Source organism: Falco rusticolus, chromosome 1, assembly GCF_015220075.1.
Source record: "Falco rusticolus isolate bFalRus1 chromosome 1, bFalRus1.pri, whole genome shotgun sequence".
Taxonomy (NCBI): domain Eukaryota; kingdom Metazoa; phylum Chordata; class Aves; order Falconiformes; family Falconidae; genus Falco; species Falco rusticolus.
This window is the reverse complement of record NC_051187.1, coordinates 3,206,715-3,222,389: the sequence shown is the minus strand read 5'-3', so window position 1 is coordinate 3,222,389 and position 15,675 is coordinate 3,206,715. Positions and strand designations below refer to the sequence as shown.

General features: G+C 46.7%; 1 protein-coding gene across 2 annotated transcripts in view; it reads right to left on the bottom strand.

The window, feature by feature from the left end:
• The window catches only part of RGS9 (regulator of G protein signaling 9), a 30,960-nt gene that overhangs the window by 7,210 nt on the left and 8,075 nt on the right, over window positions 1-15,675 (bottom strand). For both annotated transcript variants that reach the window (XM_037404980.1, XM_037404973.1), the window contains exons 3-12: window positions 14,519-14,569; window positions 14,255-14,361; window positions 13,449-13,500; window positions 12,361-12,419; window positions 11,892-11,968; window positions 10,027-10,108; window positions 9,543-9,605; window positions 3,309-3,338; window positions 2,580-2,641; window positions 146-259 (exon numbers count right to left, since the gene is read on the bottom strand). In XM_037404980.1, coding sequence (XP_037260877.1) covers window positions 146-259; window positions 2,580-2,641; window positions 3,309-3,338; window positions 9,543-9,605; window positions 10,027-10,108; window positions 11,892-11,968; window positions 12,361-12,419; window positions 13,449-13,500; window positions 14,255-14,361; window positions 14,519-14,569 — 697 coding nt within the window. The remainder of the gene's footprint in view (window positions 1-145; window positions 260-2,579; window positions 2,642-3,308; window positions 3,339-9,542; window positions 9,606-10,026; window positions 10,109-11,891; window positions 11,969-12,360; window positions 12,420-13,448; window positions 13,501-14,254; window positions 14,362-14,518; window positions 14,570-15,675) is intronic.

Here is a 15,675-nt window from a genome sequence, read left to right as displayed (position 1 = left end):
CCAAGCTATGTCAGAAAGGGAATTGCTTCCCTGCTTATGATCAGAGACTAGATATCACACTGAAATCAGCAGTTCCCTTTTCTGATTTCTATCAGCATAAAGGCCAGTGTAAACCACAAGCTGACAAAAGCATACCAATACATACAGTTTTGAGTTGAGATCCCAGAACTCAGTGTCATCTGTTACCCAGGGGTTGCTGGGGAGACATCCAGACAGGATAGGATCATTGGAGAGAAACTGCTCAGAGTACTTCACAAGCCTGCAAGCAAATCCAACAAAATCAAAATACTAATTTGCAGGCAGAATTGCAGCCAGCCCCACTACAACCAAATAAGTGGTTGCACCAACCATAGATAGGTATCTTCAGAGGTGCAGCCCTATCAGCACAGGGACCTGCAGTGTAGCCCCTGCCTTCCTAGAAAAATTGATTCATTAGCTCAGTTCATCTTTTCCATTTCCCAAACAATAATCTCCTGGTTGTCTTTCAAAGCAGTCATTTTGTCAGTTCAAGTGCAGGTATATACAAGACTCTCTTCCATCACCTCCTTTTGCCTCTTCATTTCAAGGAAAGCGGGACTAAACCCCCAAATGCCTTCTGCCTCCTTCTCCAGGCCTGATCCTGTGCCGTGCTATGCCACACATTACAGAGAGGAAAGTGCCAGAGAAAAGGAAAGCAAGTGCTGTATTTGTTGAGGGTGGGCTCTCCACAGCCTTCCCATGGGGCGTGGGAGCGCCCAGGGAGCTGCAGGAGAGGCGAGGGAGCGCTGAGGGCACATCCAGGCTTCTCCTTTCCTCTGCTCACCTACCGCACAGCTCATTCCTCTGCAAATGACTCTGAGGGCTTGGCATGAAGCAAAAATGTCTCTATCCTAGCAGGAACCAGACAAACACTTCTACCTTCTAAGTTGGCCAGACTCGTAATTACAACGGATTTCACTAACGTCCTGGAATTTTAGATTTCTCCTCCCTTTTTCACTCTTGAAAAAAATCATCTGGTTTCTGCATTTAAAATTCCTTCCAGGCCAAACTGCTTTCATGTGCTCAAAGCTTGGAGCGCACTGTCCAAGGGCCCGTTGCTAACAGGCACCTTGGCACACATCCTGCAATTATCCAATGCTACTGCACAAAGCATACCATAGGTTTGGCACAGAAGTCCTCGATGCTATCTTCTCACTGGAAATGCCAAGGCATTCAGCACCTGCATAATTCACTCCAATCCATATATTTTAATCAGGCTACAAATCTAAACCTGTCAACTCAAGTAACATTGCTCTGTCCTTTTAATGATTAGTGCCTCGCAGCTCCTCCTAAATCAATGGAATGCTCTGGTGCATGCATACTATCTAGTTGCTGCTCACATCCTCATCAATAATAATTTGATTTGGACCCAATCCTGCAGCTGAGACCCAAATTTCCTGAGGATTTTTTTTCATCTAGGTGATAGGCATTATCCTGTCAGAAGACTAGAACTAATGAATGAAAAGCTCCATTGCCAAACAGTTTAGTACCAAAAAAATTCCTGAAGGCAGCCAGGTGTCCCCAGCTCCAGTTCAGAGTTTGGAAAACTGAGGCAAGAGAGTTTTAAGTGACCTGGGAGTCAGTGACAGATGAAATGAGCAGAACTGCTGAGAACCACAACTTGCAAGGCGCCAGAAGACAGCAGTGCTTCCCAGACTCTTCCTCCAATTTCATTCATCCTCGACTGCCTTCTCCCAGGGAACAGGCTGAGCATCTAGTTTATCTTAGATTTGATATGAATCTCTGGGTGGCAATGACTATGTAAAACAGATAGGGACTGCACCTCTAGGCAACTGGCCAGCACTTAAGATTCCAGGTAAGAAATGCCTGTGGCAAACACACTAATGGCTAATGCTAGGACTGGGAGCTTTGCACTTAATTGGCTTCATTAAGAAACTGATCAGGAAATACCCCCACTGAGAAGAGGAATTGCTAATTAATTGCTTGGATGTTCGTGGAGAGGCATGTGTTCCTTCCTAACACAGAATAACCAGAGATCTCCCTAGCTCTGCTGCCTTCTGGTGAGCATCACTATATGAACAAGAACACACACAGGGGCTGAATCCAGCGCAGCAGGCTGGGGACTAGGAATGGGAGGATCAGTCTGTCTCCGCCGGTTACTCATCCCTCACAGGAACAAGCACAGGACAGACACACTGCTGCATCCTCCCAAGGCAGCCTCCACGCAGCCGCTTTTCCAAACTACAGAAATATACCAAGTTCCAGGCATCATGGTCCAGCCCTGACCAGTCTGAATATCTCTTGATTTCATAGGGCATCTCAACCAAGAGGCTGGTGCTGCTCGGCAGACATTCACAGCAATCCTCTCCTTAGCTCCAAGGGAGCCTCTTCATCATGACTGGGACTCTGATCCCTCCTCTGCCTTGCGCCTCCTGGCCCAGGCAATGGCACGGCCCGAACAGCACAAACAACACTGCGTGTGGCCACCACATCCATTCCCCTGACTGAGTCACCAGCTGCTGGAGAAGATAACCTCATCATCTCATGAGATAAGCACTGAAGACTAATTAACATGTGGACAGAAGGAAATCAGGACTTACCCTTGGAGAGAGACAGAAGATTTCACTCTGGACTTCATGATGGCCTGCTGATAGTACATGATCTGAGAGGGATCAGACATGTCCAGTTAGGAGCATGGAGGTGTGAAGACAAGGCCACCTCCATCTGAACCTCAGACATGCCCTCTCCCAGGTACTGAGGCTACCTACAACAGGGACTGCTTCTTCCCTAATTCTTGGATATCCAAGGAATCACAGAATCCCTAAACTGTTTTAGTAAAATGGCTGTTTTCACTGAGCTTATTGCAAATGCCAGAAGAGCATTTTGCAATGTGCAAGTAATTAAAAAGCACTCTCCATGCTATATAAAAATTGCATAATATCTACCATTCTAGGCACCTACAAATGCTCTGGATAATTTAGCATATAATTATCATTGATCCTTGGCTGTCTCTACACTGGCGCCACTTGATGCATCTCCTGTGATTTCCCCACCACTAATTTTGATCTATTGGATTTTGCTGTCCTTGCCTGAGCCTTCCCGTCACTGGGAGAGCTGCTGGCTGCCTGCAGCGGGAGGTGCAGAGGCAGGAAATGTCCTGAAAGCACATTGACCAAAAGCTCCATTGAACAGAGACTCCGCCAGCCAAACCCAGGCATTTTTAAAACAGCTCATCCCCTGCAAAGGGGGGTTTCAGCCTCCATACAACACTGATGTAACCAACACATACGGGAGGAACACCTAGAAGTGAGGGAAGGACCACCACTTACCTCTCTTCTATAAACGTCCATAGTTTTTTTCTGTAAAATAAAGAACAAAAATCATTAAATTGGGACGAGTGCTTTAACTCGCCTTTTTTGAGATGTGAAAACACAGTTGCAGGGCTGCCGTTGTGCAGTGCTCTCCAATTAATTCTCATTACAATTAAAATCAAACACAGCAGCTCAGCTAATCAGGGTATCATCAAAGCTAAGAGCATCCACACACCGTAAATCGTTCCATTAGCCATATTTACTGTTAATCGTTCCATTAGCCATATTTGCTGTTTAGCATCGCTTCTTCCATCACAGGCTGCCTGTATGCCTTCAATTAAGGGGTTATTCTAATGGAGCTAAAATAGATTCATTTACGAGACACAGATTAGATCATTCAATATTAGCTAAAGGAGACAGGAACCAACACATTGCAAAATATAAACACCACAATTAAAAGCCTCAGAAGCAGTATCTGCTGTGCAAAGGGTGTTTACGTTGTGATTTGAATAACTCAGACTATGTTACATGTCATCCACAAATGAACAAGCAATTGAAGGGAAGAAATTAACTGCAGGGTGTTTATTCACACAGCTTCCTTTGAAGCACAGTTACTTTGTGTGAAATAAACTTGAGGAGGCAGAAGGAAAGACAGGCTAAGTCAGGGATGCTCCCAGCAAGGCTTTAAAGGCTTATTGCAGTGTTTCAGTTCTTCACCTCCCATTTCAGCCAACAAGATCTGCATCCCAGAATTATTCTTCCAAAGTAACCCTGTGGCAGACACAGGTCTGCCGAGTGCCCTGGTGAAGCACACTTTGCGAGTGATGAGGGATGAAGCATTTGGTGTCGAATGCCGCAGGCAGCCTGCTTCTCCCACCTTCTCACCAGTGAGCCTGCACCCTGAGCTACCCCTGTTCTGGGAAAGGCAAGATGCTCTCCCAGGGCTGCTTTGTGAGGGGACCATCGCGGGGACACTGGTACAGATCTGCTTTGGCATTTTAACTATCGTCGTCAGTCCTGCTCAGGAAGGAGAGACTATTCTCTATATGGAAGAAAAATATGCCTATTTTGCTGAAACATGGTTGGTTTCGAGAAGGCACACTCACGATTTCAGCAGCAGGAGCCAGATATGCAGCAGATCAGCCAACCTGTAGCACTACCATGAAGCCAGCCCATCTGATCCCAACACCAACCTAGCCTGGCCAGCGTAGTACTAACAGAAAACCTCACTGTGGCATTGCAAGGGGACAAAGCTTTGTCTGCTGGAAATACCATGACCAGCTCTGAATGACTGTGGTGCACACAATCTCAGCAGGGAAAAACAGGAAAACAAACAGTAGCTGCACCAGCTGCAACGCTCTGCTGGCCACATACAAGGAACTGCATGTGAGGGGGTAAGGGCTGACACATCAAGGGGGAGAAAAAAAACTCTTGGACAGCAGAATCATTGGTCACAGGGCTGTACAGCTTCCCTTGCTGATTCAAAGGCTCCTGGGACATCTTATAAAATGACAGCAGACACATGGACTAAGGAAGAGCTTTTCACCCTTGTCGGCTCTTAGCTGCACCCCTGATGCCAGGCCACCTTCCACGCAGACACCATTTCTTCCCCCCATTTCTACAGTGTCATCATTGTTTCAGATAAGACTGTAGAAACAGAAGGAAAAAAAAAAAAAAAACAACAAAAATCACCTGCTGGCACAGAGAAATTCGCTGCATTTACTGTCCTAGAAGTGTCCTCTTTAGAGAACTTTGTTTCTGTTTCAGGCCAGCTATTTCCTGCACAATAGGAGTTCCCTGCCTCCTTGGGGAACCCAAGATACAAAACAGGCCCCATCAGATTTATAAGTGCTGGTTGAACTGTTTCATTTGATGGAATTTAAGTGTGGCTAGGGCATTTACTTTAGGAAAATCAACACATTAAAATCATTAGATGGTTTGAAAAGGCCCCTCATTTCTTCCTCCGTTTTGGCAAGTGGGTGCCTCGGACAGGCCTGGTGCAGCAGGGTGAGGAAAGGTGGATGCTGGCACAGTGGCTTGAAGGCAGTTCACGTGGTAGTAAAGTTGTGTTATCTTCTACAGGGTTCTTAGAGGCAGGCAGCACATCACACACACACACAAGACAAACAGCTGGTGGGAAAAAGAAAAAGAACACAGTAAATTAAATGTTATATAGAGCAAGAAAAATGCCATCACAACAGAAAAATTCTATGTGGGCGAGTAAAAATCAAACTTAATGCCACATCTGCAAACAAGGAAAGATTTTTTATTTTTTTTTAAAGTGCATCCTACAACAAGGATCCCCTCCTGCCTCAGCCTGAGCATGCAAGTCAGCCCTCTGGATAGTTGGTCCTGGGAAAATCAGGGAAGCTTTGGTGGGGGTGGTCCACAGTGGGCAGGGGATTTGCCAAGGCTTGCACAGAAAAGGGGGCTATGGCATGAGAAGGGCTGAGCACCACTGAGTAGTGGCACACACTGAACTGGAGTAGAATCAAAGGGGAGCCCAGCACCAAACATCCTACTGAGGGGTGCAAATGCTGGCTGTGCTCAGCTCTTTCCAGTTCTCAAATCCACAGTAACTGGGAAAGACCTCAGCTGTTTCACGCCACAGCTGAACATCATTTCATTTCCCTTTCTCCCATGGTGCTCCTGTGACCAGTTGCCAATTTAGCTGCTGGTACAAGGGACCCTGAATACCTTCTGTGCCCTATGAGCACTGCCACTTGCCCCCCCCATCCTATCCATCCTTACCCCCTGCTACTGACAGCAGCAACACCAAAGCGTCCTGTACCCTCCACCCACCCTCCCTTCTTTGGAAGGAAATAATATTTGGAACAAAAGAGTCATTTCTTATAATGAGATTAATTTTGCAATGCCCTTAACAAGTGACTTATCGCAATTACCACGGATAAGCTCCCCAGCCCTGCAGGCTTCAAATCAAAGTGGCAATTAGTAAAAGACCTCAGCCTGTCTCAGGCAAGTGCTGCGTGCTGTTCAACATCCTCCTCCCTGCAACATACAGCAGCACTTGGACACCGTGCACAGCCTCGTCACACCCCACTGCCACCAGCTGAGCACTCCCCATGCATGCAGGCAGCGGCTGCAAAGCCGAGCTGGGAGCCAGCCAGGACCTGCTCAAGAGCCCTGTGTCCAGAGCTGATCCACATGGCTGAAGCAACCAGCTCCTACAAAAGTTGGGACATCTGCTAATTTCCAGATAACCGTTCACACGGACCTCCTCTGCTCTCAGTGTGGGTCTTCCTGACCACATCGTGGAGATAACAGTCATTACGTTTTCGCCTGTCTGGCCACCGTTCTGTGTTTACAGAGGTCGTCAACAGCTGGACAACAGCTTTTGTGTGTATGTCCAGGTGGAGCTCGGAGTGAAGAACAAGGACAGGCCACTGTCATCCAGGGCTCATTTTGGACTCGGGCACTGCATATCACACCTGCACTCTGCCCCGAATGCCGCAGTGCTCCCTGTCCGTGCCCACAGCTCGGCATGCTGCAAGGATTAGCCTGGGGACCCTGCACAGAGCACCAGCCACTGACCACGGGACAGTGCCAGCACAGCTCAGCCTCCTCTGCAGGTCACTTTACTGCAAAAACCTGTGGGTACTGCCTCTCTGACACTGCAGTGGCAAACAGCACTCCGGCATGCACACAGCTCTCTTTCTGTGCACATGAGCACCTCTCCTCTGCTGCACGTGTGGGCCTTTCCCTACACACAGCCAGCTGAGAGCCCTGCACACCAGAGGAAAATTCTGCATCTAGTATAAGATCATCTCAACATGCATCTCCACTGTGCTAGTGCTTCCAGCGCAACAGCTAGAAATCAAATTTGTAACAGTTCATATACCCAGTTTCGTTCAAATTGCTGGTCGTCCCCATCTATCCGCTTCTGACCCTGTTATTTCAAAAGATGTGATGGATGCAGCAGAAGTTAGGTGTTTATCTGGCAGCCAAACTGACAGAGACTTATGAAATTAAAGGCCAGCAACGACTACGAAGATCTGTGGCTGATTTGTTGCGTATAAGAAGCCAGGGCATTTCATTCAGTAGTCCCGGAATACAGTGCGGTGATACCTGGCTAAGCTAAAGCATCTTTCAGAAATACTGGTTACAGGAGGCAAAAGCTGAGTGTGTACCCGCAGGCACAGACACGGCCTCTGGCAGTTGCCTGGTAACTCTCTAAGCAGTGAGGCTCAACCAGGAGCCTGAGACCTGGGGTAACAAAAGGCTAAAGCATCTCTTAATTAGCTGTCCAATGAATGGCTACTTCTGCCTTACTCCTCCTGCCCAGCTACAACTTCTAACTCATTATAACCCGAGGGATGCCCATGGGTCAATAATAAAAGTCCCCTTCAAAGGAGTGCGAGCACCTGTTTAACCCCAGAGGACATTATCAGTTAGGGAGAGAGCAGCCCACCAGAAGGTCTGAGGCAAGCGAAAGACAGATGTTCATGCCAATACCAGCTTCAAATAAGTCATTCTGAAGTCAGAAGTTAATTAAGACCAGGAATATTTTCCTTCTCAGCTTTCAAGATAAAGACAACTAATTGACCAACAAAGCGAGGCTAGATTGAGCGGGAACAGAGACACAAATCAAATAAATGGGTGCTGGATTCATGCACTCAGTTTCTTCTCCCATTGTTTCACCTATGTCAGAGCCAGAGGCTGGGCCCACAGAAAACATCAATAAAACTCTGCACTGCCTTCAGCAGGGGGGAGATACAGCCCACAAAGCACAGTCAGCTCAGCATTTACCAGCAGAGCTTGGCCCACCCTTTCTGCTTGCCAAAGGCTGTTGAGCCACAGGTGTTTGTGAAAGCAGCCTGCAGAAATAAAATTTTTAAAGAGCTGCTAGTCCAAAGGTGGCTTATGTGGACTTTTGGCTGTCTCATGTATTGTCAATCACTTGTTCAAAAGCAAAAAAAGGAGCAAGAACCTTCTATCTTCAGCTCAGCCTCCAGAGAGGAGGCATGGCTCAGGGACCAGCTTAAAGGAGAAAGGCAGTGAAGTCACCCCAAAACTGGTGTCCTTTGGCTCATGCCCTCTTTGGAGCCCCTGCTAACAGGGGGAACTGGCCATCTCCCTATGTCCAGGATGGGAACTGAACAGAGATTCCTTACTCACTTCCTCTGTGCTACCAAGCACCTGGCAGATGGCTACGGGCTTTCAGACCGTTTGCAAACCTAAAATCTCCTTCCATGTCAGCTGTAAAACTGTGGGCGAGAAGTTGGCTAACTCCTCTCTTCTATCCCTCTCTCTTTCCACCACTCCTTTTCTCTTACACACAAAACACATACAAAAAAGGCTTTTGGCAGCTGCTACTTAGAGCAAGAAAAAATAAAATACACCCCAACCCTACATTTTGCTCTTTTTCAGTCTCTATAGCAACAGAACGCAGTTGGCCAAAGCAATTACTCTGCTTCTGGCTGTTGAGATGTTTAAAGGCTGTTACAAAAATGAGAAGTTGTGGGAATACAGTGAGTGTGATCGCAGTAACATTTGCATTGAATTGCTGAGAGAGACTTTGACTTTGCTTCCAAATGAACACCATTAAGTGCACAAATACAGGATCACTTAAAAGGACTGATGGAGAAAGAGAAGAGCAGCTCCAGCTCCTCATCCACTGACTGCATTTGTCCTACAGTGGACTCTGAACCAGTCCCACCCAGTTACAGCCTCCATGGTCTCAGTTCATCAATTCTGTCTCCTTACGGTCTAGCTACACAATATGCATCTTTATGTAACGTTTTGTGTCTCCTATCCACCACACCAACTTCTCCATCTTCTTGCCACACGTTACCCTTTTGCAGGTATTCTGTCATTTTAATTTAAACCTGGATCTTTCCACTGATCCTTTACACCCCACAGCCCCACACAGTTCATTCAGCACTAATAAGAAGGCAGCAACGAGCATCTGGAGATAGAGAATTCCTTAATTCAGCTTCACCAGCAAAGAAAGCATGTTCTGTAGCCAAGTACTCACACTAACTGGTGTGGCAAGAAAGCTGACTAAGTATTTTCAATCCAAGAGGAGCTGCCAAAGCTTATTTTGAGGCCCCCACTCCCCAGATAATGAGTCTGCTTCAACCCCTGGCCTGTTCGGCTGTCACAGCTGAGCTGACTCACTCGGCCTGCGGTGCCCAAAAAACAACAATCCCAGGGACACTGTCTGGGTCCTCCCAAACAAATTCAGTAGGTGTGAAAAAAAGATACAAAACAAAACTGTCTCACCTGGTTTACCTTATTTTCATTGGGATCCGTTACGCGGTCTAATCCATACTCTAGGACATCTAGCATGCCGGGCTGTTACAAACAAGAAACACCAACAGCTTTGTCACTCATTTGTTGTAAAGTCTGTGGTTCGTGCAAATGCATGAGGAGACCCCTGAGCCCCAAAGGGCTCCTGGGCAGCAGTGCCCTGGGGGAGCTCTGCCTGCTGAATCTGGGAACACCCCGCTCTGAGCACAGGTGCTGCAGCCAGACCTCCCTCCCTTTGAGAGCACCTCTTTGGAGCCCCTGCTGACACCTTTGAGAGCAACCAAGAAAGGTAGTGTGGATCCAGGGCAGGCCTGGGCTGGCCCCTTCCCTGACGAGAAGCGACAGGAGGCACAGCCTGACGGCCCTGCCCACAGCCGTCCTCTTAGTGTGGAGGAGTTTGTCCCAGGTGGCTGCAGGGAGGGCATCGCTAAGGCACTAACGCCACACACTGTCATCCTCTACTTACAGGAGTTCGGTTCACAAGCCAGTAGGCTCTCTCTTGGCAGTCCAGGGCATACCTGTCCGCCTTCTTCCGCTCCTTCCCTGCCCTGCAAAGCCAAGAACAGGATTTGATTCTACCAGGGGAATTCATTCGTTTTACTCTCCTAAAACCAGTGGGATGAGAAAGGAGGCACACCTCCAGTCTCCCCTGCCCCATGGGTCCCAGCCTGACTACGTGATGCTCTGATGCAGCCTCCTGACCACATCTTACCCCAGCTAATTCTGGACTGCAGATCACGCTGTTCACATGGCCACACATGACTGTAGCTTTTGAGAAATCATCATCTTCCTGAGCTCAGCTGGGAGCAGACACATCCTCTTTTGATTAGACAGACAGCCCTTTGGTAGTTTTATACTAACAGCCTGCTACTTGTGGTCACTTCTGCTGCCTCATACTTATCCATCTGCAATGTCCCGAGGCAGTATCTGAGGACTGCCATGCAGAGGTACATCCTTGGACACGTCTCACCTCTGTCTCACAGTAAAGGAGGGCGCTTCTCACAGAAATGATTTGGAAATGGTACCAAGCAGTGTTCCCAGGCACTAAAACCGAAATCACCTCTTTATTAAATGGAAGAGGCACTAGCATGGTTTGGGCTTGGACCAACTAATCCTTTCCCAGAAAAGTCCTAAGCACAGTTTGGGATTTAGCATGGGCAAAGGAGCATTCCCAAAAGGCTGTTTGCATGTGGCCACCCTGCTGTGGTTAACAGGGTGGATGCAGGCTGTTCTGCACCAGTCTGCCCCAGCACCATCATCAAACAGCCTCAGACGTGTTTAATTTACTAGTTCAGACAGTCTCAGTATCTAACTTTAAAAATGCATTTGGCATCCCTTAGCCAAAGTCTGACCTCCATTTACAAGAACAACAGTCTCGTGTTTAATGAGACAGTTATCTGATGAGCTGTATTCTGATGACTTGGCTACCATCCCAGTGAAGACAGAAACACTGCTGAACAGCAGAGGCAGTGCCTGCCATGCTGGGAGGTAAAAAAAGGTAAAAGAAATCACCAGAAGTAGGAAAGATCCTATCTCCAAAGGAGTAATCCCATCTCACGTTCACTAAACTTTCCTGGGAATGTAAAGGATTCTGCTTCTAAAAATCAAATAATTTTGGCTGGGTGCCTAAGTATGCACTTCAGAGTTTTCTCCAGAAGTCTCTGCTGGGAACATTTATGGCTTCTTGATTCAGGCCATTCAGTTCAGCTGTGAGACATGTGCAAGTAATAATTGAACCAGACCAATAACAGGTCCTAAGCCCAGTAGCGTGATCCACAAATGCTCATGGACAGCCCTGAGATAAAAGAAGCCGCCTCTAATGAGGGCTTGCACGCTGCAGCATCAGACTCTGGCTTCTTCAGGGTGTCGCATAAGGTGCAAAAATCAAAACCTCCCCTTGCACACTTACGCATGTGCAAAAACCATTTGCAAAGAGGCATGCGACTGTGTCAGCAGGGAAGGCACCCACCCCCGCCTGTGCTCTCACAAACCACACCGATTGCACATCTTTGGTGGACAAACACAGGTATAGAGAGAAACTCAGGTGCAGTGGGCGAGGGTGAGGCTTTGCAAATGGGCATCCAGTCATTTGGAAACATCTGAACTCCTTCACTCACAGCTTGTGAAGCGAACCAAGTTTCCTTGTTATATGAAAAAAACCCAAGCTGACCAAGGCAGGTTTGTTTCACGATCTTGATGGGCACTTGCAAGTTACTTTAAAGCTGTAGTTTATGTTTTAAAACTGTAATTTAACTGTGTACCAAGACAGTGACACTCTGCCTACTCATACCCTCCCCAATGATGCAAATAAGGGAACACAAGTCAACTCACTTATACTGCTCCTTGGCCTGCATAATAACAAAATCCCACTTGTAGTTTATTTTTTGATTGAGCATGTTGTAATGTTCCTGGAATAAAAATAAAAAAGCAGTTAGTGTGAAAATTCTGGACAAGGCACTCCCATGCTAGGGTTTTCTTGACTCTCCATAGCTCAGCTAGGCCAGGCCAGCAACGAAGCCAAGAAATCTGGATTGTTCTGAATGTAATTACAGGAATTGCAACAGTTCAAAAATACCACTGCAAGGAGAGCAATTACCCCTGCTAAAATTATCATTGACTTCAGAGTATTTTCCTGTACTGGCCACTTTTTCACTTCCAAAATTTTGGCTTTTGACACTGCTGGAGTAATATTTCATGCAGTTGAAGAGGTAATTTTTTGCCATGCTCCATTCATTTGCAACAGAGGGCTAAAGCTGTAGCAAATGAGGGGCTTGCAATGGAACAAGGGCAACATCTTTACCTTTTCATATTCTTCTAAAATCCCTTTCCTCTTAATGTTCTTCTTTGCTAAGTAAATTGCTGTGGAGGGAGAAGCAAATAAGCTTTCAGTTACACTCAGATCAACAAATCAAGAATAATTAAAAATTTACCCACATGGCAAACACAGAAATCTTTGTCTTCTACAATATCTCCCCAGGCACGAGCTCCAAGCTCACTGAAGAAAAATGAACTTGGTGGCTTCGCTTTGTCACTGATGCTTCACAAGCCAGTGCCCAGGCTGGGAACAGCCACACAGAATGGGCAGCACGTGCCTTCTGCCAGCAGTCACTCCTCCTTTGGGAACTCCGCCAGGGTTTCACAGGTCAAAGGATACTGGACCAAATCGTTAAGACGCTGAGGTTCTTCACAGTTTGACCTCCAAGTTTTCTGAACATAGGCTAATGTTTTGCTCAAAGTTCTATTAAAAACATTCCAATCTAAAACGGGCTTTTTTATTTCCCCAGAAGATATACAGATATGTAGATAAAAGCCACAGAAGACACTCTTGGTATAAACAAATCAGTCTGTGAACTGCACAGCCCACAGGAGCAAATTCATGACCAGTCCTATAATAAAAAGCACTATAAAGGCAACAAAAAATTGATATGGAAAGAGACATCAGGAAATACTGGAAGCCACTGTGCATTATGTAAAGAAAGTACCATCTCCGAGTGCAGGGCTTGATCCAAATCTACAGGAAGACAGTCTTGGGCTCAGATCCAGGAATACACTTAACTACTCAGGGAAATCTAACCTTGTGTTTAAAGACTTCCCTACCCAGCAGGGTATTTCAGATGAGTTCCAGTCTGATGGATCTTAGTGGAACATAAGAGAAGCTTAAGCACTTTCTCTCACCAAGGCCACCACAAAGTGGTCACATCCAGAGCATTCCCTCAGTTCAGCATTACTGAGAATTATTCACAAAACAGTATGAAAGAAAATGCGAGGGCTGGTCATCGCATGTGGACACAACACAAAGAGATGAACAGCAAACACAGTGCAGGACTGTATGCAAACACACATGGGGTTGCACTACACCTCCTAAACACGCACAACGCTACCACTTACCATAGTCTGTGTCATCAGCAGGCCAGCTCTGCACAGGCCAGAAATAGGGGGTCTGCAGAAAAACAACCCTTTTGTTAGTGCACAATAGCCTCGAACTCATGCCAAAAGGCACGCAAGCACCATGCACACTGGAGGGAGAGGAAAATTCTCCTCTGCTATACTCAGAGCCTCAGCTCCTTAGCTGTGTGTCAGCTTGCACAGTGGTGCGGGCCAGTTACAGCAGGAGAACTGAGGTCAGGAGACTGCCAAATCAAATCCACTCCTGCTCTGCAGTCGGTTAATATGGACAACCTTTCACTGCTGCCTGAGCATTCAGACTGAGATGCTGGAGCCTGATTTGGCATAGTGCGGGAACCAGACTCCTCTTTCAAAGTACCAACAAGGGTACCCTCATTTCCCGTCGTAGTGGAAACAGTCCAACCACAAACCTTGATAACATCCCATTATTACTGTGCCTTTTGTATATTCATTATTCAGTCTCCCCAAATCATTCTATTTTCAACCAGCGACTCCATTTGCTACTTTAAGACCTGGAAGGCACACACATTTGGAACAAAGCACAGCTATTTTGAAGTTGAACAAAGTACAACAATTTAGTTTCCCTATAAACTGTAATCTGACACATGGAACTGGAGGAACTGGCCTGAGGCTTCTCTGTGGATCCCTTCCTCCTGCATGCTGAACTACTAGCACGGCTAGACAGCATAGCCTCCATGACTACAGCTCCTGGGCAACTGCCCCAGTTGCCTGTTCTAAAAACTAGTGCTGAACTCCCTCTCAGTGGATTTAAAGAAGGTGTAACTCACTTGAAACCTGTACAGGCTGCCATCTGTCTTAAGGGTGAGATTCTTTGGCTCCTGAAGAGGGTAGATGTATCCATATTTGACAAACAGGTCCCCCAGGTGCAGTGCCTCTGAAAATGGAGAAGGCAAACATTCTGAGTGCACCAAAACACTGCAAAGGTGAGCTGCTACTCAGGACAGAATTCATCTAAGAGGTTTTGTCTATGGAGACCTTAAAGTTTTACAACTCTAATCTGAAAAAGCCTCAGTTTTTACATTTTTACCCACCTTCCTGAGTGATCTGCAAGCGTTGGAGAATCCACTGCAATATATCATTACCTGTAAAGCAAAGAAAATGTCAGGTGCTTGAAATTAGGAGTGTGCCCAAATCCATGGGCAAAAACAAGACCTCTCCAGTCCTCACCCCTCACTGTGCTCTGGATCACACCGCGCGCAAAGACCCCTTCTTGCGAATGTGCTTTCAAATGCACCACACAAGAGAAACAGAGATAAAATGCACTGCCAGTACCTCACTGGCCATGCTGTCGTTCCAGCTTTCTCCTGACCAAGCAGGCATCAGTCCCTGGCAGAGTGAGCCTGAGGCAGGCAGCAACCTCAGCATGGCACAGTGTGAGAACGCAGAAGCACATGCGGCCTGAGCAACACTTAAACCCTCATAACTGGTTTAGAAAGGACTTAAGCAATGCAACAGCTTCCACAGCCAGGGAAGGGGAAGTGCCCCTTGTTTTGCACCATCTTGTCTTGAAAGATTCACTGCAAAGTATCTCCAGATTCACAGAGCACAGTCCCGTCTCAGTTTTAGTAAGAGACGAGTGACTGGTCCCCTCGAGTCCTTTTAAGAGTCACAGCTTCCCCGAGTCTCAGATCCAAGCTGTAGTTGTAGTAGTAACAGCACATTTCAAAGGGAAACAAGATTTCTACATTCACAAACACTTCACCCCTCCCAGTTCTTTTGTTGGAGTGTGACCAGCCATAGTCAGCATAAACCTCCAGCAGTTTTAGTTTTATGTTCCGAGGGGAAAATCTCATGAACCTCCTTCCACCTAAACAGCACAAAAATGCACTCATTCCCTGATCAATTATTGGTCTTTTCCTCCTAGGATTGCAGATTGAGGTGTTGACCTTTCTTGACATTGCAGTGATGACTTAACTTTCTAATAGGGGCTCAGAGCTCTTATCCTACTGCCTGCTTCCTGAAATAGATGAAATTAAAGGATTATCTCATCATTCATTTCTAGACAGCTCTCTCGGTAAGCATTTTCCCCCAAAGGTACACATTTAACATGGAGGTTTATTTGCCTTTTCTGTTGTGAGCCATTTTACTGACACTGAATTTAACTAGTTAGCTTCCTGCATGTGAAGAGCCAAGCTCTCTTCAGTGGGTCTGTGTCCACTGCTCTGACATCTTCACCATTCCCTCAATA